This window comes from Ovis canadensis, chromosome 3, assembly GCF_042477335.2.
Source record: "Ovis canadensis isolate MfBH-ARS-UI-01 breed Bighorn chromosome 3, ARS-UI_OviCan_v2, whole genome shotgun sequence".
NCBI lineage: Eukaryota > Metazoa > Chordata > Mammalia > Artiodactyla > Bovidae > Ovis > Ovis canadensis.
In genome coordinates, this window is record NC_091247.1 from 39207695 (window position 1) to 39233046 (window position 25352).

The 25352-nt window shown below is 44.1% G+C and overlaps 1 protein-coding gene across 1 annotated transcript in view; it reads right to left on the reverse strand.

Annotated features, from left to right (window-relative positions):
* ANTXR1 (ANTXR cell adhesion molecule 1) overlaps positions 1-25352 on the reverse strand; it is a 265829-nt gene that overhangs the window by 58177 nt on the left and 182300 nt on the right. The window contains exons 15-17 of the mRNA XM_069582959.1: positions 18750-18845; positions 18059-18226; positions 5739-5819 (exon numbers count right to left, since the gene is read on the reverse strand). Coding sequence (XP_069439060.1) covers positions 5739-5819; positions 18059-18226; positions 18750-18845 — 345 coding nt within the window. The remainder of the gene's footprint in view (positions 1-5738; positions 5820-18058; positions 18227-18749; positions 18846-25352) is intronic.

Below are 25352 nucleotides of genomic sequence, written 5' to 3' on the forward strand. Positions count from 1 at the left end.
TCTCTGCAACTGGTTGGTATTTAATATTTAGACTTCTGCTAGAGCAGTTACTCCCCAATTAGGCTAATAGGTGTTCTGCAGAGAAACATAGGAAAGTAGTCACTGGTGGTCAAATAAACACAGAGATGCTGACTTGAAGTCCCCAGCAATTAGGGTTAGAGAGATCTTGATGGGCATCTAATTCCATTTATCTCACTGGTTCCAAAGTGTAGGCCCCAGACCAGTAGCATCAGTATCACCTGGAAGCTTGTTAGAAATGCTAGTTTCCAGGCCCCACCCCAGACCTGCTGAGTTAGAAACTCTGACAGTGGGATCCAGCAACCTGTGTTTTAACAAAACTTCTAGGTGATTCTGTGCTCAAGTTTGAGAACTAGTGATTTGCTGCAGGAACTGTTTACTATGTCCTGGCCCAGTGGTTTGACTGGTTTTACCCTTGTTTAGTAACATGGAGCAACCCCAGTGATGCCTGTGGAAGCCCATTTGTTGTTGAAACTCGTCTTTCAGTTTTTTAAGGTGAAATACGTGTTACTGTAACTTCTACCTGTGGCTTAACTTCATTCATGTCTTCTCTGAAGTCATATTCTGTACTTTAGAGGCTTTAATGTTCCAGGGCTTCTGGTTTGATATAACATATAGACGATAACTTCTGACGGCACTTCTCCAAAATTTACATAAAATACCCAGGAAGATACAGAAAAGGTACCAACTCATAACACCATCAAAAACTAAAAGTGACAGAGTAGAAGTAAGAGAAAATTTTTGTGAAAATTTACATCCTCTTGGACTAGAGAAGACTAAGTTTGACACCAAAGGCAGAAATTAGAAACATTCATAGATTTAACTATAAAATTATAGGTAATGTCACACACACACACACACACACACACACAATTAGACTTTAAGTTTCATGAAGTAAGCATCATGTACTTAATGTATACCACTGGATCTTCAAAACATTTGGCTAATAAATGAATGAATATGAGTTAAGCAAATGGCCATATAAAAATCAAAGCTAAAATATCCAATAAAAAGTAGGACAGAGGCATATATAGGCAATACACAAAAGGGAAAATAGTTATTTGAAAGAAGTTTCACTTCAGTAACGGAAAACACAAATTAAATTAAATTATCCGTCAAGTAGATAAGATTAATAATGTTAATGGGAGATGGAATTTTCATAGATGGCAGGCTCTCGTGTTAATTCACACAATGTTTCAGGCAATAATGAATAATGAGCCCAACCTGGCAATTCATGTCAAAACTTTAAAATTTTGCTGCTGTTTGACTGATCGATGAAACAGCTACATGTTTAATTCTAAGAAAACATTCACGAATGTGCACAATGATCTGGCAACAAGTATACTGATTACAGATAGCTTCATCTGTAAAACACTTGAAATGAACACTCTAAAAAGAGAAGGCAGGCTGAAATATAATGTCACAGTTTGCATTTAAAATCACATCATATAATGATATGAAGTGGCATGAAAAGATTATTCCTTGAATACAGGTAAGTGATGAAAAATATTTATGAAAATAAAAGTGTTAGTTACTCACTTGTGTCCAACTCTTTGCAACCTGACCCCATGGACTGTAGCCTGACAGGCGCCTCTGTCCATGGAATTCTCTAGGCAAGAATATTGGAGTGGGTTGTATTCCCTTCTCCAGGGCATTTTCCCGACTCAGGGATCAAACCCGGGTCTCCCCCACTGCAGGCAGATTCTTTCCCATCTGAGCCACCAGGGAGGCCCAGAGAGAAAATATTAATAGTTTATAAAAAGAATGCTTAGCATGATGACCAAGTTAAAAAGCTCTCAGCTCCCTTTAAGTCTTCTACCTCAGACTGAACATTCCCAATTCCTTCTGCCATTTGTCCTTGAATGGTAAAATTTTCTGAAGTCAGAGAGGCTCCCATTTAGGAAGAATTGGGGACTATCCTGGCAAATGCTCATGTGACACAGGTTCTAATTTCCAGACTTTCCTGCTAAGTCTCTGTGAATGTTCTCTACTTTGGTAAAACCCCCTTTAAAGCCTGGGTCTGGACAGCAACATTTTGTGTTTACAGGGGTACCATGGGGACAATGAACAATCTTACCAAGGTAACAGTTCAGCAGGTAGAGAAGATGGGAAAGACATCCCAGGCAGAGAAATTAAGACTGCAAAGGCACAGAGACACAAATGATTCTGGCATGTTTAGGGAATGGGGAGCAATTCTAGGTGGCTAGAGCCTCTATGTAGTGATAGGGGAACCAGGGGGAAAAAGTAGATGAAATGACAAGGACAGCCTTTCTAAATCAAGCTAAGGATTTGGGGCTTCTTCCTAGCCTTTGAAAGACTGAAGCTTTGGGATGGCATGCTGAGATCCATGGTTTCAAAAGAGCAAAGTGGTGGCTATACACTGGAAGCCAGGGGATGGTTTAAGCAGAGGTTACCAGGTGGTTGGGGCTTCCCAGGTGGTGCTAGTGGTAAAGAACCTGCCTGCCAATGCAGGAGATGTAAGAGAAACAGGTTCAATCCCTGGGTTGGGAAGACGCCCTGGAGGAGGGCATGGCAACCCACTCCAGTATTTTTGCCTGCAGAATCCCATGGACAGAGGGGCCTGATGGGCTACAGTCCACAGAGTTGCAAAGAGCTCGACATGACTGAAGCAACTTGGCATGCAAGCACCATGTGCTTAGTGAACTTATTAAATTTTAGGATCCAGTGTGTTGCTGGTTTGCTACTTACGTGGCTTCTTCGGTACTTTCCCTTTTATGGTGGCTCAGGCTCTCTTGGTGGGCTCCCAAACACAATAGGACAGTGGGCCCACCCCAGGCAGAGAGAGGAAGACGGGTGGCGGCAGGCAGAAAGCACTCACGGCTCCTGCTGTCATCCCGTTCATGTCTTCCCTGACCCAGGGCTTGGGCAGCTCCCGGGAAGTGGGCACCAGTCCCAGGGAAGGATGTGACTCTGGGCTCAGGCCTCTCCCAGCCCTCTGCTCTGCGGTGGAGGCTGGAGGCACTCCGCGTTTCCAGCAGCCTCCGAGGCTCTACTGGTGAGCCCACGTCTGTAATGCTGGGGTGGGTTCATTTGGGGAAGGATAGAGCAGACAGGAACTGAGAAGGAAAAACTGCCAGGTTTCTGTGAGATCAACATGTGTTTGAAACAATTCAGAATGTAACTGAGAATGTAATTAGGTGATGTTTGTTTTTGTTTTTGTTTTAAAGGAAAAACTCAGAACCTGTGACTCTTGTTCATGAGCACATGCCTGGATGTAGTCATTTTGAGTTTATGGAAAATGTGGTCAGCCCCATAAATCCGTGCTGAGGAATTCTTACAGAGTTATCCATTGTGCAAAGAAGGCAGGTCTGTAGTGAGTCTGTCGAAGTTATGAAAACAGAACAGAATAAGCACATAATAATAAGCTACAGTATAGTCTTCTCTTCTAGAATTCTTTCCCGAGTTGCCATAAAGTAGCTTTGAATTTTCCTCCCTACATAATCTATGATCTTTCTTGTGTATCTCCACGTGTACAACTAGATGTCTGTGGCCATCACCATGATTGCAAAGACACAGTTCTCTGCATCTACTCTCTCATGTGTCTTAAAAATTTCAGCAGGATTCCTGTAAAGAATGTCCATTTCAAAGTAGGCTGGACAACTGTACTTTGCAACACCTCTGAGAGCATGGTCACAAATGTATCCTAACTCTCTGACCTTCCGTCCTCCCCATCTATCATTTTGTGTGACTGGAGAATCAAATTTCAGGGTGGGGTTGTATTTCTCAAAAGCACACAGAAGGTCTTCAAATGTGAAAGACACAGACTTTTATTCAGAATTTGTAAATAAGAGATTCAAACTAGGTGTGATTCATTAGAAGGAAGGATTCCATCCATTTTCATCTCATTTTTGTTAGATTTATCCAATCAGCCATTCGCCCTCAAACAGTTTTAGTTCTTACATCTTATCTACCATAATATTTCTCTTATCCTTCCTCTTTCCTACATTTGATTCTCTGGTTGACCCAGTTTATAAATCTGTTTCTGGCAGTGAAGAATGGAATGTTAACAAATCAGAATGGAGATGTTTTTCAAATGCTCTGAGAAAAATGGGCTTGTTCATGGACTAGCATGTTCTATCACAAAAATAGTACTGCTGAGCCCAAGGAGTTTACCTATCCTATTGTTTTTTCTTAATCTGTTAGATGCGTTTCATGCAGGCTAAAAAGTTTCTTAATTTTCCACAGAAACCATATGTATAACTTACAAGGCCAGATACCATGCTGAGTACAAAGCTGTTGGCCTAGGCTCATTTCTGTTAGCTGTGTGTACTTTAAAATCTGCTCTAGCAGTGTGTTCTTGTTGATTTCCAGACAAAAAACAAATCCTAGAGATCAAGAAGGTCAAGTTGGCCCAGCATTTATATGCCCTGGGTGTTTTTTTTTTGTTTTTTTTTTTTACATCATACTTGCCTGCAGTCCCTGCCACAACGTGGAGCAGGAACAGCTAGCTGGCAGCAGTCTGCTCAGGTTGTGAAACTTTAGACCAAATCCTCTCAACCACAAGCCACCTGTTGTCACCAGGTGCAAAGGGAGGGTGACCTGCCTGACTGACCCTGCTCTAGGGTGTTATTAGTTGTGCCGTGCTGCAGAGTGGGCAGTGTAAAGATACAGGTATATTTGACATAATCAATAGCAATATAGTTTGAATTTCTGCATCAACCTTTCACAGACAGAAAAGCACAAGGTAAATAATCATAATAATGTTTGACTGAGCATTATTATTTAATGTGTTCAAACATAAAGCCAAATGCTTTACAAACATTACTGTCTCCAGCCAGCCACACTGAAGTAATTATTATCAACCACTTTACAATATGAAGAATGGAGTTCAGAGAGGTCAAGTGACTTGCTTAGAGTTTTCCAGGCAGGAAGGAAGCAAAATTCAGACCCAACTCTATCTGATTCAAAGGAGCCCCAAATTAGACACTCTTGCTTTTGGGTTAGTGTGTCTGATTCCCAGAGCAGCAGATGAAAGATGCAGGTTGCAGGTGGTTGAGGGAGAATTTGGTCCCAGGCTTTGCTTTGAAGATTTTATAAAAGAGAGAATAGCTCTTCCCAGAAGAGCTAGCAATGGCGTGATTACGGCAGAACTGAGGTTGTTTCCAGCGTTGTTATTATTCAGCTTGTCCTGTCCTCTGTTTCCTCATTTACAAAATGAGGACTAAGGCCTTTGTGGCCTCCTCCCTTGCTATCTCCTTCCAGTTAGAGACACTCTGAGCTTGGCCCTGACAGTTTCGGGGCAAATCCTCACTGTGGAAGACCCTCCTGTGATCCTGGACCAGACAAACCCAACACCTGCTGGACGATGGGGGAGTTTTCCTATGGTCCCTATTCCCTGGCTCCACCTTGTGGCCCTGGCGTCCTGCTTGTCACCACTGGCCAATGTGGCCGAGGAGCAGCAGCCCTCTCTCCGGAAGCTGCCTGAGCATCCCTGCTTTATTCACTCACTGTACCTGGAAACCCAGCAGCTCAAGTCCTAGGAAGCTAATCTAACCTGTCTCGGTCAAAATCCTTATCAGAAAGCAAGTCGAAACTCAAGGTCTTGTAGAACCCGAAATTTGAAAACTAGTATCTGATTTGTCACAGCATGAAATGATAGCTGGATTCATATATCTGGACTTATTGCAGCTCAACAGTCAGAGGGAGAGAGAGAAAGAGAAAAAAGAACACGTGTATGCGACACCGTTAACGAAGCCTACCGTGTCTCCTGGCTGTGGACGCATCACGGACACACGATCGTAGCCTTTCCTTAGTAGGACCCACAAAGCATCGAGTTTTCCCTGAAATAAAACAAATGCATCAAGATTACATCTGAAACCAGACCGAGGGCCTGCACTGACATGAACTTTCCATGCTTCTTCAGTCATATGAACCACACTTCACCAGCAACACAGTTGTCACAGGACGTGACTCTCTAGTTCAAAGTGTGGGTTTCGGCAATGGAGGAGAAGAGACGCATCCCAGAGAACCCTGATGCTCACGCAGGAGACACCTGCGACTATAGCGCAGCTCAGGTGTGCAGACACAGAGGAGTCATTCAGCCTGTTGCCCTCATTGCACTTCCGGGCATCTCCTCACACTGCAGGTCAAGCTTTTCAACTTGCACTCAAGTTTTTTCTTCCCACTTAGTGTCCCGAGTTTACGAACGAAATAATGAGGACAAATTCAGGAAAATGAATAGAAGCGTGGATGGGGCTGGACCAGTGAAAGGGTCCTGGGGCGCAGATCCATGGCTGTCCCCACAAGAGGCTCCAGAATCCTGGGCTTGAGGGACAAATGACCAAGCATTATGGATCACCACAAATCACAGCCCCCTTTGGAGTTGTAGGTGACTGGCTAAATCTGAGAAGACTGAATCTCTGAGGGCTAAAGTTTTCACAGTACGTGACAAAGGGAGTCTAATGTTCTAGTTCCTTAGACATGCTGAGTGAAGCTGGCTTCTGCCACTGCAAACACTAAAAACACAGGAAAAAAAGGACATTTATTTAGCTTTGCTCTTATCATTAACCCTGGCTGGTGACTCCACCAACAGGCAGAAGTCCCCTTTACTTTGTCTGATTTCCCTTCACCACCAGGAAATCTGCTCGCCTCCACTTCTAAACATGACATTTTAGCCTCTGGAACTGGCAACTACGTTCCCTTTCATGGCAAAAAAAGGACTTTGCAGATTTGATTACTGTTGAGTCCTTGCTCCAAAGCCACAGGTGCGAGCCCTGTGCCACGGCCACAGAAGTGGAGCCCAGAACCAGGTCAACAAGGTAATTGACCCTTTGTTGCCAAAAGCCCCTGATCATCACTAACAGGCCTCCTGACTCCAAATTAGGCAAAGATGCCCACTCTAGTAAACACTCTATAGTGCCCCAACCAATCCCCAACCTTCCAGCAGGAATTTTCTTTGTCTTGAGGCTGTAAAAATTGGCTATTAACCCACAAAAACTGTCAACTCTTCTTGGTCTGTCAGGTCAGCCCACTGTGTTTGCAGTGCCTCCTTTATCTCTGCTCTGTGTTCTTAGTAAACTCAGTCCCTTCTGAAATGCTGTGTGTCTGGAAATTCTTTTTCAACCTGCGCTCGAATTGCCCCAACAATTACGTTAAGGATCTTAGATTGGGGACATGATCCTGGATCATCTGGATGGACCCAAGCTAACCACATGGCTTTGCTTATTATTTATGTGTTTCATAGGGGTCCTTAACAGAGGGAGGCAGGAGGGTCAGAGAAAGAGATGGAGAAACAGAAGCAGAGTCAGAGTGATCCCATGTGAGAAGGACTCAACCCATGGTAGCTGGCTTTGGGGAGGAAAGGGGGCCACAACCCAATAAGCGGGCAGCTTCTGGAGTCTGGAAAAGATGAGGAGATGGATTCTCTCCTAGAGCCTCCAGAAGGAGTGTTGCCCTGGCTTTGCTGTCATCTTAGCCCAATGAGACCCATTTTGGGCTTCTGACCCCCAGAACTATAAGACAATAAATTTGTGCAGTCTTAAGCCACTTAGTTAGAGGTAATTTGTTAGAGCAACAGTAGGAAACTAATACAGCCCTTATCACTCCCTGACAAAGACTCTGTTTATTTGCTTAGTATTTGTCTCTGTCGTCTGGAATGTCAGCTCCATGAAAGCAGAGGTGGTTTTTTTTAACTGCTATATACCCAGCCCTTAGCACAGCTTCTGGTGCTCAGTAAATATGTGTTAGATGAATGAATGCATCCAGTGCTGCTATGTGCTGCGCTAGCTGCTTTTCTGTCTGTCTGCTCATTTCATTCTCCCAGCAGTCCCAAGGGGTTATGGGGAAGGAATCAGAGAGGTCAACTAACTTGGCCAGAGGCACACAACTTGTAAACTGGAGAGGTGTGACTGGATGCCCCCACCATGTCTGTCTAAAAAAAAATTTAATGGCATTTATTAATTTTAAAAATGAAGTATAGTTGATTTACAATGTTATATTAATTTCTACTATAAAGCAATGTAACTCAGTTATACACATATCTACATTCTTGTGGCTCAGTTGGTAAAGAATCCACCGGCAATGCAGGAGACTTGGGTTCGATCCCTGGGTTGTGAAGATCCCCCGGAGAAGGGAAAGGCTACCCACTCCATTACTGAGGCCTGAAGAACTCCATGGACCATTCCACTTGGTCGCAAAGAGTCAGACATGACTGAGTGACTTTCACTTTCACTTCACCTTCTTTTAAAATATTGTTTTCTGTTATGGTCTATCACAGGATTTTGAATATAGTTCCCTGTGCAAAGCTCATATACTTTCTATTATACCAACTGCAGCTTCTTCCTTGTGCAGATCTGGTTGGAGCACTTTCCCTTAGATCCTCTAGCACAGGGTTTCTAAACTGGGGGTTGCAACTCTTCAACCCCTCATGAAATAATTTTGTGTGTTAGGATCTGAATTAATAGAAAAGAAAATATTTGAGTTAATGGCACATGGTAAGGATAAGTATGATTTGTGAAAAATGTGTATCAGTTAAACATGCATGGGTGTGAGCATTAGTGTATGAAGTGAATACACACATATTCACACATAAGGACTTACTGGGCCAACATGTATTCCTGTTGGGGTCTCGCGAGCATGTTTGAAAACACTGATCTGTAAGTGGTCTTTGAAGGATAATGCTGAAAGGCTAGGAGAGTCTAGAAACTTCAAGTTCCTTGCCACAAAGCATTCACAGTGGCAGCATCAATTTCAGAATGCCACCTTGAAGAGCTGGTGTTCTGAAGTTATTTTCTGGTGGGTTTTATTCAGATATGAAAAATGTGCTCTGCAACCTTTATCAATGGTTGCTTGAGTTCTTGTGGGTTCAACTCTGTCTTGCTAAGCATAATGTTTCTCATCTCTCTTGGCCAAGTATTTACAAAAACCTCTAAAACTATTCTGGAATGACTTCACAATGCTGGGAAGGACTGCTGCTGTGTTCAGCATGGTTTTCTGCATTAAACCGTTTCAATCATTGGTTAAATATTTTCCTTTAAAGTTCTTTGGGATAAGCATTTATATGTCAGAATATAACCAGGTGGACTTCCTGGATGAATGCCTCTTTTCTTTTCCCTTTTTTAGGGGGGACTCCTGGTAACTGACCTGGTAAATCATCCCCCTCTCAGTAGTATGTGCACTGATCACTCAACTCCTTGACAAATGAGGTGCAATGAGATGGAGGTAAAAGAAAAATTGGCTGTTGAGGAAGTATTATAATTAACTCAGCAGAAATCCAAAGTTCCAGGCAGGGAAAAGGGGCAAAAACCACCTAGATGTGCAACACCAGGAGAATGGGTCATGTTTCTTTGTGGCAACAGATCATAGAGCGAGATTTAAGCACAAAATGACTGGCTTTACACTGTATTTTGGGGCTGCCCCTCACCAGCTCTGCTGTGGGCTTGGACAAACTGTTTCATGTCCTTAAGTCTTACTTTTCTCATCTTTAAAAAGAAGAGAGATAATAATATTGTCTGCTCTATGGATTTCTTAAAAGGCTTACAATTAGATATTGAAGTAAGATGCGTGCATGCTAAGTCGCTTCAGTCCTGTCCAACTCCTGGTGACCCCATGGACTGTAGCCCTCCAGGCTCCTCTGTCCATGGGATTCTCTGGGCAAGAATACTGGAGTGGGTCCCCGAGCCCTCCTCCAGGGGATCTTCCCGACCCAGGGACTGAACCCGATCTCTTATGTCTCCTGCATTGGCAGGCAGGTTCTTTACCATTAGCGCCACCTGGGAAGCCCCTGAAGTAAGATACTTGTCTCACAGAAGGCATTCATTCAATGTTATCAATGTATTAATCCTTAGGTAAAGTCATTAAAATGATAATTTGGAATGCCCTGTAGAAAGATGGAAATGAATATAAGATGACAAGTAAGAATCCAATAATTTGTACTTTACAAGCATGGAGCGCCCGTCCTCCACTCTGTCCTGCAACCTCATTTCCGCCTTTCCCCCTGGCTTCTATGACGGTGTCTGGGGACCCCCAACACTCCACCACAGCTGCTTCGCTAAGGTTTGGCTAAACCTTGGCTCTGCCTGCTCCTTCTTAACTCTCTCATATCCTTTTCAGCCTCTTCTTCCCCTCCCCTCTGCCTACACTTGATGCAAGGGGGTTCCCTCGGTGTGCCCCCTCTACTAGACTCACCCCCAGGCAGAATGCTCACCCCGCCTACTCTCACCTAGTCTCATGGGTCAAATTTCTACCTGTCTGCCCATGGCTCATATAAGCTTCCGATCCAATTACCAAATCTTAGTTGTAAAGTAAACATATCACAGGTATAAAAAAAACCCCAAACATCACATATTGAATAATTTTCCCCCAGCCTGCTCCTCCTTTGGCACCCTGCCTTGAGTATGCCATGGAGCACCACCGACATCGAGACAGGCAATGACCAGACAGGTCATTCTCACCTCCTCTCTCTCTGCCACCCCTTCACACCCAGCTTCCACCATGTCTGGAGGATGTTCTGTCTCATCTTCCCTCTTGCCTCTTCCTGTCCAGCCCTGCCCCACTGTCTCCTCGGCTACTGCCTTGGCCTTGATCAGCTGTCACTCATCCTGTGAATAGTGTCCTGATTGGTCTTTTACCTCCAGGCTCCCAGTCCTTTCTACTACTTGATTAATAACAGATTTCATGGCTAGCTGGAATGGATGCTTTGTCAGTAATAAAATAAATCAAGAAACACCTTATTAGCAGTGTGAATTTAGGCAAGTCACCCCTCTGTGCCTTGATTTTTCCATTTGTGAAACAGAAGGAGTAGTAGCAGTTTCTAATTTTGAGGGCGTTGGTGAGAAGTGGAGGAGTGAGTGCAAGAAAGGCCCTCGGGACTGTGCCTGACTTGCGGTACTTGTGTCACCCAGGTGTGCCCTTCATCCAGGTGAGCTGCTATCAACAGCTGTTCTGGCCAAGGCAAGGCCAGCTAGTTCTGATTGTAGCCCTCAGTATTCTGAATTCTAGAAGTTCCACAAATGAATTCAAAGTCCCCATTCTGTGTGGCACAGAAGACAGCTGGGGTAATCTATACATCCTATACCTTGCTGTATTTCTGTCAATACATCAGGTAGCATTTTATGCAAGAGCTGAAGTAAGCTTTAGAATAAGTGTGTTTAGAATCAAGAGGATGAAAAATGACTCTTAAAGAGAAGTACATAACAAGGTTCCTTTGCTTGATTTTCTGAGAGGAGGCAGAAGTTTTGTCATTTCAAGACAGTAGCTACTGGGCTTATTAATAACATCCCTTTGGGGCCAGAAGAGCCTCAGAAGATTCTTCCAAGTGGTCAGTGGGCTTTACTCACAGCCTGGGGGGAGCCTCTGAGTTGACGCCACTATTTCTCTCAGATCTGAGTGTCCTGCCTGCATGGCTCTCTCTACAAGGTGCGTTTCAAGACACAGGTCCTCACTTCCCAGGAGGAATGCTTCTGCGAAGCTTAAAGATTCTCCACCATTCTGGCAACCCCCCACCACAGTGTATTCTGCTAAGTCACTTCAGTCGTGTCCGACTCTGTGCAACCCCATAGACGGCAGCCCACCAGGCTCCCCCGTCCCTGGGATTCTCCAGGCAAGAACACTGGAGTGGGTTGCCATTTCAGCTGACATTTATATATACCTTTCTTTCATATGAAATTGACACACTTAGACTATCACATGAGAAGTGTACCAATTCCAGGTTCCCCAACTCTACCTCAGTTTGAGAATCAATATCTTCCCATCCACAAAGCCTGGCAAACCGGGAATTTTACATCAATGCTCGCTTGTTCCTTCCTAAACAAGAAGACCATGCCAGGAGGTCTGTGAGGTCCATCGCTCAAAGCATCTCGGTGCATGGGCTTTGTGGCTGCCTTTCTTTCCTTTTTTGGGAGTGGGAAGAGGGGTGGGCAGGCAGCAGCTGTATCTTCTCTTCTGGTTTGTCTGCCTCAGCTACTTGGAAGTTAGTCAGAAGCTGGGAATTTTGAGGGTAGTTCAACTTAGAGGGATGTGAGAGATTAATACTAAGTTTTTAGACCTCAAAATATATAGTAAATATTGTGACTCATGCGTCTCCTTAAATGAAACAAATGAATGCATAAGTTAGAAACTTGCCCTACACATACCCACACATAGACACACTCACACATGGTAATTTCTTTTCTCTCTTCTTTCGGTCTTTGTTTAAAACATGTTTGGAACCATTCTAAATTGTAGCCAGGAATGGGCAAAAAAATGTCTGTTCAACATCAACAGCACATCTGACAACATTTAAGGCTTCAGTGTGTCTTACTGGACGGCATACAGCTTCGTTCAGTGCAGTTTCAGCACTGAATGCTGCTTGATTACAAGGTCAAGGTGCTTAAGGCCAGGGATGACAGGTTTGCCTGAAAGAAAATGAACAGAAGACCACCGGCTTCCCGGCGCTGTGAGCAGCACAGGCCGGTCAGGCTCTTCTGCAGGACACAGCGGTCTGCAGGGCCAGCCAGGGTCTGGCTTTTGTCCTTCGGTTGTCATTTCTGTCATTGCCAGTCAAAGGGAGGAACTACTGGAAAAGGAGGAAAATCATTTCTCTGAAGGCTGCAAGCCTTCCAGCAAACTTGAAAACAGACCTGGTTTTAATCTTTCCGGTGGCCATACATCTGGGCATTACTTAACTCGCCTGAAGCGGTCAGTCCCAACTTAATAAGAAGCACGGGATTGCTGTAAATCCAGGGGGTGAAAACCGAGCAAAGAAAAATTCAGGCCAAATATCGGAAAATTTCCTGATCATGAGCCTGGAATGAGGAAAGGGTAAAGTGTGGTCAGTGTGGTCAGTGCCTTAAATTAGCCTGGGCGATGGCAGGGAGCAGCCCGTTGTGGACTCCTTCTCCTAGTGAGCTCCCTTGGGGTGTGCTGAGGCAATGTGTTCCCCTGCTTCTCTGGTCCTCAAATCTATTTCCTGGAATGCTTGAGAAACTGAGTCAAATGCACCCAGTTTAAAGGTGTGTGATTCTGACCACCTTCACTGGGGAACCAGGAGTCTTTCTAGAACTTTCTGAAAGTTTTGCCCTGGTTGGAGATGTTCTCCCAGTTGATAGTGGGGCAGAGAGTGGGCGGGCCATCCTCCATGAGCTGCCTGCCCCCATCCACTCTCTGCAATTCTCTGCCTTCCTTGTTCCATGCCTTGGAAGAGCAACCTCAACAGATGGCATCATTTAGCTTCCCTTTGGTCTGGCCAGCAGGTAGCACCAGAAGACGACAGCAGACAGATGAATGGATAAAGAGTATGTGGAGTGTGTGAGCGCGTGTGTGTCTGTGTGTGTATATATATAGTGGAATATTACTCAGCCATCTAAAGAATGAAATAATGCCATTTGCAGCAACATGGATGGGCCTAGAGATTATTACGCTAAGTGAAGTAAGTCAGACAAAGACAAACATTATGATATTGCTGGTACGTGGAATATGAAAAAACATGATATAAGTGAATTTACTTACAAAACAGAAACAGACCCATAAACATAGAAAATGAATTATGGTTACCAAAGTGGGGAAGGGGGTGGAGGGATAAATCAGGAGTTTAGGATTAACATACATACAATACTAGACATACTAGATATAGAATAGATAACCAACAAGGATATAGCACTCAGTATTTTGTAATAACCCATAATGGGAAAGAATCTGAAAAAGAAAAAATATATATAATGGAATCACTTTGCTGTACAGCTGAAACTGATACAACATTGTAAATCAGCTATACTTCAATTTAAAAAAGGAGAGAAGAGGGCAAGATAACGGGGAGGTTGGTACTTGTTCCTTCTACTCCCTCCCCAACCCCCACTTCCATCAGTGGCTGCTTTCTTATAGAGCAGGGGTCTGCAAACATTTTCTTTATAGGCCCAGAGGGTAAATATTTCAGGTTTTGTAGGTCAAGAGGCAAACTCAAGGCTATTAGTAGGTGCTAATAAAATCATTAAAAAAATACAAAAACCATTCTTAGCTTGTGGACCATATTAAAACAGGGAGCAGGGCAGATTTAGATTACTGACTGCCTCTCTATGGCCACAGCTCCTGTTGGGTGACCTCTACTCCGGGGCTGCAGCTCTCGCTGGATCCAGTAGCACCTTCTCCTCTCCTTGCCCTTCAGGCCCAGGGGTGTCACAGCTCTCACTGCTGAGTGCCTGCGTGCCTCACCGTTGCCATGGATTCTCCTAACCCTGCCCAGATCTGTGTGAGTTTGGCCCTCTTGAGTGTGCCTTCTGTTTCCTGCCAGGACCAAGACAAATCCAGCAAGAGGGTTCAGGAAAGGGAAATAGAGTTTACAGCACAGCTTGAGGCTGAATGCTTTGTCAAAGGCCTAGTGAGTGTGTACAGACATTGTGGCTAGAACGGGGCGCATCGTGAACCACACGTGGGGTTATGGTCCAAAGGCTGAAGCTCTGGTAGAGAGTCTGCTCTTCTGAACAGTGTACATTACGACTTTTCAACTCTGTTCTGTGCTTCTACTCTTAAGCTTTCTTGTTCTTTCCCTTGCCTTGCCCATATGGCCCAGATACACATAGGATGACCTCTTTTTCTCTTCTTGCCTCAAAGAGATGGCAAGAAGAATGCCACATTCTGTAGTCCGAGAGTACCAAAGTGATCTGTGTAGGTCACAGGAGAAAGTCTATCCGGCATGATGCTCTGGGTGTGGTTTCATAATTACATCCCACGCATCAGCTCTATTAACAAGAGGTGGAGGAATCCCTACTCCATGCCAGGTACAGTGCTGTTTGTGGGTGATTCAAAGATGAGTTAAGCATAATTGGTGCCTCCAGCAGGGATCAAATCTGGGTGGGGGAAGACACAAACAGGAGCAGTCACACGAATGAGCTGTGCTATGTAAGCCTTGGTGTGAGCTGCTCTAGCAGCAGGAGGAGCATTCACACTTTCTCATGTCCCAACAAAGGGGTCCTACAGAGGCGCCTAATGAGCCCACCAGCATCACAGGTTTTTTCCAGTTGGCTTTTTTGGTGATCCCTTAACATGCAGTTTTCCAACCATCCAGCATTAATCCAGCAGCTGCATTTGGGAGAACAATGGACCCATGTGAAACGCAGGATGTCTCTGAGGCATGACTGTGGTCACTTTGCCATGCACCACGGTTCCTGCCCTCAGGGAGCCTCCTCTGGAAGGCTGGCTGGTACCTTGGGTGATCCCTTCTTAACTGGGCCCCAGCCCCAGAGCTGCTGATTCGGCAGGTCAGGCTTGGGGCCTGAGGGTGTTCATTTCTAACAAGCTCCTGGGGGATGCTGATGCTGCCCATTCAGGGACCACACTTTGAGAACCAGCATGCGCGCGCGCGCACACACACACACACACACACACACAGACACACACACAGTGACCAAGGCTGAGGAGCAGGGGCTGGGGAGGGAGCAGTAACTGAGGCAACAGTGGGGTCTCCCTTGGGGAGTTTGGATGGGAAATTTGAAAAGGGAGAAAATTAGGGGAAAAAAAGAGTTTCACTTCATGAGAAAAAGTGGGCAGGTCATGAAGGCCAGGGAGACTTTGAAAGCCTTTTGTGAGACCGGATCATGAGGTTTGAGACAGTAGGCCCGGGAATTTGTGTTTTTAAAGCTCCTACAGGTGACTGGTTCTCAGCCAAGTTTGAGACCTTCTATAGAGTCGGACACGACTGAGCGACTGAATTGATAGACTCAATATCCAGCAGTACCGGCACACAGTGGGTACACAACAAATATTCAGTTCAACTGACACTAATTTCAAGTGCGTGTTGGGAGTATTTTGAGATTTCTAGTTGTTCATATGCTCATTTGTTTCATAAAACTCAGTCCTAGACCACTAGTTAACAGATGAATAACATGCTCTCAAGCAAATATGAGTTCTTCAGATAGAATTAAAGCTCTCTCAATATCCAAGATTACAGAGATGAAACCCTGGCTCTTACCAAATATGTTGTATTAGTCACAAGGTACAGATTTCTGAAAACAACATAATAGAAAATCCCCTTTTGCCTTCATCTGAGATTCTCCTTGGCTCCTTCCTGTCTGCGCATGCATGCACGCCACTGAATGTTCCACATTAGAATATAATTAGAAGCAAACAGCTGTTAGTCAAGCAAACTACATTTGGGCCACATTTTTTCCAGAGTTCAACCCATCGCTCTAGGAGGGGGGGGTGGGGTGGCTTATCTTAAGAATCTCAGCACTTGAAACACAACAAACCAAATGACAATGCACTGAGATTAGTTTGAGAAGGAGGCAATTCAACTGAGCAGAGACAACTAGCAAGGAAGTTTCCTCCACTGTTAAAAATGGTTACTTCTTTTGATTTCATGGGAGAAGAGCTGCTCTGAAACTAGCAAATATCTCAGTTCACTGGAAGAGGGGTAGAGCTGTATGTGTGTGTGTGTGTGTGTGTAGGGGGTGCTGCTGCTGAGATCTGGTTCTTCTTTTTAAACTTTTTATTTTATTTTGGAGTATAGCTGATTAAGAATTTTGTGAGAGTTTCAGATGGACTCAAAGGTGAACAAGGGGACTCAGCCATACATATACATGTATCCATTCTTTCGCAGAGAGAGCTGGTTCTTATATTGAGTCTTTCATCTGAGGCCTTGGAGTTGGCATAGTTCTGTCTGCAGCACAGAGCTAGAGGGTGCAGATCTGAGTTGGAGCCTTGGATTCCAGACAGACCCAGGCAGAGCAAAGATTCTACCACTCTAGTTTTTCTGGTAGACTATGCTGGTCTTTTTGGCTATAATTTTCTAGTGTTCTTTGATGGTTGGCATAGTGCAGATGCTTATGGGGAAGACCAAGGAGCAAGGGTGCTGAATGAATCACATGAATTCAAAGACATCTGCATCCATGAGGAAGAGAAAAGAGGCCTTTAGGAAGCATTAACTGCCTCCTATGACTTAAATTTCTCAAAGTCAAAAAGGCTTTCAGTTAAGCTGTAGAACTGTGAGGGGGAAGAGAGATGCTGGAGAAATAAGACATTTTGTTCGCAGCCAGGGAGAATGAGTGTTAGACTCATGGCCAACACAGCCCACTACACCAGCACATGGCTTGAATAAAGGGCAATGGGCTCCTGTTGTGGCAAGAAGGATAGAAATTAGGCATTAAGGAGAATCCAGCTATTGTTGTTAGACTATGGAAAGCCTACCAATGAAATTATTGAAAGTTATAATCATTCTCTGGGGTTACTACCCAAGTCACTTTCTTCAAGTCCACTCTCATTCAACCACTTTGCCATGGGGATTTTGAGAAGCCCAGTTCCTATTGCTGGGCATATATCAGGAAAAGATGAAAACTATCAAGCACCCCAGTGTTTACAGCAGCACTATTTACAATAGCCAAGACATAGAAACAACCTAAATGCTCGTTAACAGATAAATGAAAAAGAGATGTGATGTATATATATATACAATGGAATATTACTCAGCTGTAAAAAAAAAAAAAGAATGAAATAATGCCATTTGCAGCAACGTGTATGGACCTAAAGATTATCACAGTAAGTGAAGTAAGTTAGAGAAAGATAAATACTATACACTACCACTTATATGCTGAATCTACAAAAATTATACAAATGAGCTTATTTAAAAAAACAGAAACAGACTCACAGACACAGAAAACAAGCTTATGGTTTCCAAACAGGAAAGGGGGGGAGGATAAATTAGGAGTTTGAGATTAACAGATAGAAACTACTATACATAAAATAGGTAAATAATAGGACCTATTTTATAGCACAGGGAACTATACTTAATATTTTGTAATAACCTACAATGGAAAAGAATCTGAGAAAGAATATATATACATGAAACTGAATCACTATGCTGTATACCTGAAACTAACAAGAAGATACTATAAATCAACAATACTCCAATTAAAACAAAAAAGCCCAGCTCTCACCTTGATATTGTGGAAACTGAGAAAGTATACATTTAAACTTTCAAGTCCACGATTTGAGAAATTTGTTTCTTTGTGATAAGCTGGATTTTAGTTTGATACCATCTCAAGAGAGTCTGGTTCTGCCTATGTAAGTGTTTTGCAAGGAGTGAGGATGGGTTATTGAGTAGAAAGAGGCACACCTTGATCGGAGAATACCACTTTCGGGGAGAGGAGGGCCGGCGCATGTTGTTGTTGAGATTTCGGGGTTCAGGGAATTCGTACTCCTGCTCCGGCATCTTGACTCTTGCATTCTTTGCTTTCTCCAACTTAGCACCTTCTTCTGTGGAGCCCTTTTCTCCCCAACGAACCTAAAATAAATAACATGCAAAAAACCCCCACAAAATGACAAAATAAAATATGATGCCCCTGGAGAACAGGGATCACAAATGACTACGATGTGCTACCTGGTCCTCATTTCTTTTGGGTCATGAGGACCAGAGAAGAGGGGTGAAGTAGAGAAAGGGAAAGGGGAAGGGCTGGAGGAGCATCGAAAGCAAGCAAGGGGCATGGGCATTTGGGGGAGGGACCATCCAGGGCGTGGGAACAGCACACGCAAAGGCATTGTGGGCCCAGTAAGAACTCTGGATTGTATTCCAGTGACAGAAGAAACCACTGGGCTGGGGGTAGGTGGACTTGAGCTAAAGAGTGAATTGCTCTGACTCACAGCGGACAAGACCCCGGGGTGCAGAGATAAAAGGCTATATTTGCCATCTCTCCATTGATGCCTCACAAGTCACATCCCCATTAGAGCTGAAGTGTGAGTTTTCACCATTTTGCTTTGGTTTTCTGTCACTGAGTAGTCAGCACGTACATAAGTGAAGCTGTCCTTACCTCCATCCTTTTAATGCCTCCAACGCCTCGGCCACCATAATAAGAAGCGTCTACCGTAGGCCACTTTTTCTTAGGCAGACCATCATCATCTTCTTCCTGCAGAGAGATTATGACACGTGAAGGAAGCAAAGCGCCATTGTGTCCACTATGGCAAAGTGGATGGGAGCAGACTGCCTGGGTTAAATCCCAGTGCCACCGTTTACTGGGCCTTGAGCATATTGCTTAACCTGTCCAAGTTTATTTTCCTTATCTGCAAAGTGGGAATAAGAGCAGTATGACCTGGTTAGATTGTGTTGCATTCTTGGATCATGTTCTCTTCTGCATCTCTACTCCTTTATAGTATATCTCATCTAATCCTGTCTACATGTTAACGCCTCGTGAATTTACCTCTTTGTCCCTGACTTCTCTGGCCTCTGTTGGCACTGACACCTTCTCAGGGACTAATCAACTTCTCAACAATTCATGTCTAAAAGAAGTCCTGATTTCCCCACCTCGGATTGGTTCCTGCCATAGTCTTTCCCCCTGCCTGGGAGTCACACTTGAATTCTCTCTTCCTCTGCTTCCCCTTCCGTATGTCATCTCAATTTTCCAGCAAGTTCTACTGACCTTAATTCTAAAAGATCCTCAATTCATGGCTTCTCCAACTCAAGCTCCATCACCACCTCCACCACCCTGGTACCAAGGCTCCTTCTCCTGGGTATGGAGACAATCTCCTAACCGCCCTCTCTTACCTATAATCCATTCTCCACAAAGCAGCAGAATAAATTCCAAGCCTCAACTCTGCCTTGAGAGCGCTGGCCTTTACTCATTTCTCCAGCCTTCTTCCTTCCACATTCCCTGCTCCCAGATACTCGGTGCATTCCCTGGACATCCTTCTCAAGTAGCCCTAGTCTCTTCATCCCATCAATCTAGTTTATTTCTAGTTTTTGCTCTTACAGGGCTTCCCAAGTGGTTCAGTGGTAAAGAACCCACCTGCCAATGGAGGAGATGCAGGTTTGATCCCTGTGTCGGGAAGATCCCCTGGAGGAGGGCATGGCACCCCACTCCAGTATCCTTGCCTGGAAAATTCCATGGACATAGGAGCCTGGCGGGCTGTAGTTGATGGGGTCACAAAGAGTCGGACACAACTAAACAACAGAGCACACACATGGCTTGCTATTTATTTATTGTCTGTCTCTCCTCACTGCAATGGAAGTTTCAAGAAAGCTTCTGTTTATTTGTCATAGTTACCATTGCAGTCTCAGCTTTTAGAACAGTACCTAGTACATGGTAGATGCCCAAGAATTATCTGCTGAATTTACAAATAAATTAAACAAGATGATTCAGATAAAGCAGTTAACTAGGTGTCTGCAACTTAGCTTACTGACAGGAAGTTAGCATTTACTATGCATTTTAAGATGAAGGGAGAAAACAAGAGGAACTTGTAAGCTTATGGGTGGAAAAGGGAGGGATAATTAGCAAAACTCTTCCTTATCTTGGTGCTCATTCCTGTTGTGGGGAGAAACAGTCCTGGATGGGCTAGAGGGTGGTGGCATAATTTCCCTTCTGGGTAAGGAAAGGAGGCTGAAAATGGAGTTTGCAAAGCAGATTAATGCGCTTGGAACAAGCTCACCTCCCACAGCCTTGGGCTGGAGGCATTTGGGGAGGCAGAGTGGAGTCCCATGTGGAGCCACTGCTGTGTGGAAAGCGGCAGGCATGGGACCGGGTACATGCAAGGGTCCACAGAAGAGAGATCAGAGCCAGTGGTGACAAAGCAAAGCAGTAACACAACACATTAAGACCTTCAAGGTGACCTTCTGTGCTTGTGATGGGCAGGCTTCTTAAAAATTAATAGATCTAAAGGACAGTGATCACATTCAGGCAGCTGACCAGAATGGGTCAGTCTGCGTGTGTGTGTGTGTGTGTGTGTCTTGAATGAATCTGTCCTTCTTGGATGTGGGACTGTGAGCCCTGAAGCACAGTGGATTTTGTCAACCCTTGTATTCTAAATCTTGCACAGAGCCTGGTGCATAGTAGGTGCTCAATAATTGTATCAAATTTGTAATAACACAGCTGGATGTATGTAGCCTTTAACATGTATGTGCTGGTCACCCTTCCAAGTGCTTGACATATATTAACCCAGTCATCTCTCAACCAGCCAGTGATGTAGGTGGTGCTATTACACCCACTACAGAGGAGGAATCGAGAGGTTAAGTGACTTAGTCACCAGCTTGGATGTGGCAGAGCTGGATTTGAGCCCAGGCAGCCACACTCTTGTTTGATTGTTTCTCAGTGTTGACAAAATTCTAGGTTTTGGCCTTTTGTGTTTTGCTTTTCCAATCATTTGATGCTTTCAAGCAAATGCAGTTTTCTACTTCTAACCCCTTGTACCTGCTAAGACTTCTGACTACATGTGCTAAAATAATAAATAAAAACAAACAAAAAAGACACCAGCAAGAAAATACTATAGCTCACAGTATCTCACCGTATAATTCCAGAAAGTTTATTATGTCAACCAGGAACCTTATATGGTTAAACTTTACCACCAGAATGTGTCTGTGTCATACATGACACATGGCTTCCAAAACCCTGGGCACGCCCGGCCCAGGACTAACTGAAATTATGTCACCCTAAACTGAACATGGCAGCACAGAGAATGTATGAAACTCCACGAATAAGGCTGCTCTACTCATTAGGGCACTGAAAGGGTCTCATGAGTCTCCTAATTTTTTAAATGACAGGAGCACAGATGTTAGAGACCATCTAAGCGGGATTTTTCACTGCATAGAAGAGGATAGCTGGATCCAGAAAAGTACAGAGACCAGTGGAGTGCAGTTCTGATCTGGCTTGCCTTGTCGGGTATTCCCCTTATACTTGCACGCAGAGCAGCCCTTCCCCCATCTCTTCCTGCCCCTGGGCTCTATCCCTCTGCGGTTGCCAGGTACCCAGGCTGGGCTGGCCTTCTGCGCATGTGCAGGTCCTGCATCCCATACAGGAAATGCCTAGAAGGCAATCCTCTCCACGTGCTCCTGATACAAGCAAGCCTGCCTTTAATCCCCGGACCTGAGCTTGCGTGCCAAGCTCAAACAACAACAGCAAAAGACAACACAAAGGCCCACGGACTGACCAAAGGGAGAGTCCCTTCAGTTACTATGTCTCTGTTTACACATTCTAGAGACGGAAGGGTTTTGCAATCTTCAGAAGAGAACGGAATTTTTTATGTGTTTTTGTTTTTTTCAATCTGGCCAAAAATTGATGGAGTAAAATTATAGATAGTCCCCAGAAATTTCACTGACAGAATTGGCAGCACCTGAGGTGAGTCTCTACCTCTAATTAAATAGCAGGGCTTTGGGGGGGAAGTTCCTCTCACATTGCCCTTTAAGGATGTAGCAGGGAAGGGAAAAACCACCAGCACAGAGATCCCCTATGATAAATGGAGGACAGACTGGATGAACCAAACTGCTTTGTGTCAGCAAAGCCATAGGAATCAGGGATTTGTGGGCAGTCAGCAGAAGATGAGCAGAAGAGTGGAACTGAATTCCAGTAAACTGCCAGGTTCCACCGCAGAAGATGGCCGGGAGAACCTTCCAGGAATGGAATGACAGGGATGGTATACATGTATATGTATGTCTGAGTACCTTCGCTGTTCACCTGAAACTATCACAACATTGTAAATTGGCTAAACCCCAATACAAAATGTTTTCAGTGTTAAAAAAATTAAAAATAAAAAAGAAGGGGCAGTTTAATATTCTGTTTAATTGGCTGCACTGTATTGTAACCTACTGGTACTTTTAAACCTTCAGTAAAACTTCCTACACAGATGGCTTTGTGCCAGTTGTGCCTTTGGGGAATAGAGGGATCTGATTTGTTAGATGGTATCCAGCAAAGGAAGAAGAGGAGATAACGCAGAAGAAGCAAGTAGTAGGAGGCAGTGGTGCCTGGAGCAACCGCAGAGATTAGGAAGGGATGCTGGTTTTCCATCAGCGGAAGTTTTGTTTAAATTTTAAAGGATGTGGTGGCCCCAGACATCCAGTTGGCTGATGCTTGGTAACACGAGTGGCAGCACATGACTCAGACAGGGAGGCCTGTTTTGACCTGTTCATCCAGGCAGACCTGGACAAGAGAGAGCTGAGAAATAGAAGTCTGATGCACACATCTGGGAGTCCATGACTGGTTCAGTCCTCTGCTGCCTGCACGCACCGCACTTTTCCATCTTTCCAGTCACGCCAGGCTTTTATATAGCTCCATGCTTCACCATTCACAGTTCCATACGCTTGAAACAAACTTCTCCTGCTTCTTTTAGCCATCAAGATATTGCTCGAATGTAACCTATTCCATGAAGAACGCCCTGATTCCCCAGGGAATTCAGGGCTCCCTTGTGTTTGTCATGGTTCCTTGTATCGACCTTTACTCACTCAACAAATACTGACGTCTTAGTCAGTTATTAAGCAAACCAGCAAGGAAAGGCGTGAGACTACTGATCCTGGGGATCCCTCACTCCTCATGCAGACCATGATGTGAATAGCGCCCCCTAGAGTTGTGCCTATGGTGGCCCTCTGAGACTCAGTCTACAAGTTCTTTAACATTCCTGCTTCTTTGATATCCATTTGGCAGAAGAACCAAATGGCCATTTTGACCCAAATAGGCTCTCAATCTCCAATTCACTAGGGGTAACAGTAGGACCCATCTATAGAAGGGAAAACATAACTGAAATAGAATGGAGTCCAAGGAAATAGTTTTAAACCAGCCTTTGAATTCATTAAAAAGTTCTTTGAACTGTTGCACATCTTAAAACCTTATGATAAACCCTACGTACCCCCAGACAAGGGCCCTATATTTGTCCGTTCCTTCCTTCACTCACTCAGACAACTGTAGCTGTGACTCCACTGCAACATGTTCCATTTTGAGAAAAATAGAATGCAGCTGTCAATGAGATTGTTTGCATTTATAGAAGAGTAAGTTTTGTGAGGATGATGATATAAAATAAAGGACGGAAAAAAACTCCCAGGTCTGAGAGGCTCTGGAGGGCCGACCTTAAGTAGCTTTGGCTGTACTGTGTCCCTGGAAGTCTCTGGTGATAAGCCAGAGAGGTCAGCTTCAGTGTCTGTCTTGGAGATGAATTCCTCAAAATGAACTGGCGAGTCAAAAAAATTCATCAACCCTTTGTGTAAGTGCAAACAAACAAACAAACAAACCCCAATTGACTTAACTGATATGTTTTGGTACCATCCTATCTATTTACATACACGTAATGATTAACGCAATGACTGTCCTGTGTTTTTCAATAAAGAATTCTGTGTGCACTTTTTAAAGCAATTGTGTGTTTCTTTTTTTAAACTACTGAATATAGAAGACTGAATCTGGGTCTGTTCTAGGACTTCTGATTGGAGCAGACATGTGTGTATGTAAGGGTGTATTTGGGTCTGTTCCAGGACTTCTGACTGGAGCAGATGTGTGTATGTAAGGGTGTTTTGGGGCATGTGTGTATCAGATGTGTCGTATGTCCACTGGAAAAAAAAGATGCCTGGCAGAGACTTGGCTCTTCACCCTCCACAGTAGGATGCTAGTTTGGCTGTTTGTGTAGACACAGCTGTGACAGGGACCAGGTCTGCTGCTGTTAGGGAGTTCAAAACAACAAGACACGTTTCATTTTTCTGTGGCCCAGTTTTCCCATCTAAGAAATTCTTGCCACAGAGAAATCATCAGCATCAGTGAGCAAGATGATAAACCTGGAAATGAATCCATCATTTAAAGCCAGGTGCTTATTATTAATTGGGTGCTCACACAGTGTCAGTTCACTCAACACATGTCCTTTTCCCTCTCGAACAGTCAGAGAATGCATGGAGGGTGATGACCTTTAGAACTAAATTAGCAGGTGAAATACTCCATTATTGATTCTTCCATAAACTGCCAATTATTTGGAATAACGAGACAGTGAGGAGTCCTCAGTCTACTGCCAATTAGGGAAGACCCTTAACCCAGGAAATCCTCTTCTTAGTTGGTAAAATTTAGCTGTCTTGTTTTTGTGGAGAGCTTGAAATTTCAAGTAATTTTTCTTTGTCTTGTCTTTATACACAGAGATATCACTGTCAGTTGCTCAGAATCTATAGCTCCAGAAAGAATGAAGTGGCTCGGCCAAAGCAAAAACAGTGCTCAGCTGTGGGTGGGTCCGGTGGTGAGAGTGAAGTATGATGCTGTAAAGAACAATATTGCATAGGAACCCGGAATGTTAGGTACATGAATCAGGTAAACTGGACGTGGTCAAGCGGGAAATGGCAAGAGTGAACATCAACATTTTAGGAATCAGTGAACTAAAATGGGTGGGAATGGGTGAATGTAATTCAGATGACCACAATATCTACTGCTGTGGGCAAGAATCCCCTAGAAGCAATGGAATAGACCTCATAGTTAACAAATGAGTGCAAAACATAGTACTTGGGTGCAGCCTCAAAAATGACAGAATGATCTTGGTTCTTTTCCAAGGCAAACCATTCAACATCACAGTAATCCAAGTCTACGCCCCAGCCACTGATGTAGAAGAAGCTGAAGTTGGCTAGTTCTATGAAGACCTCAAGACCTTCTAGAACTAACATCAAAAAAAAAAAAAAAAGATGTCCTTTTCAT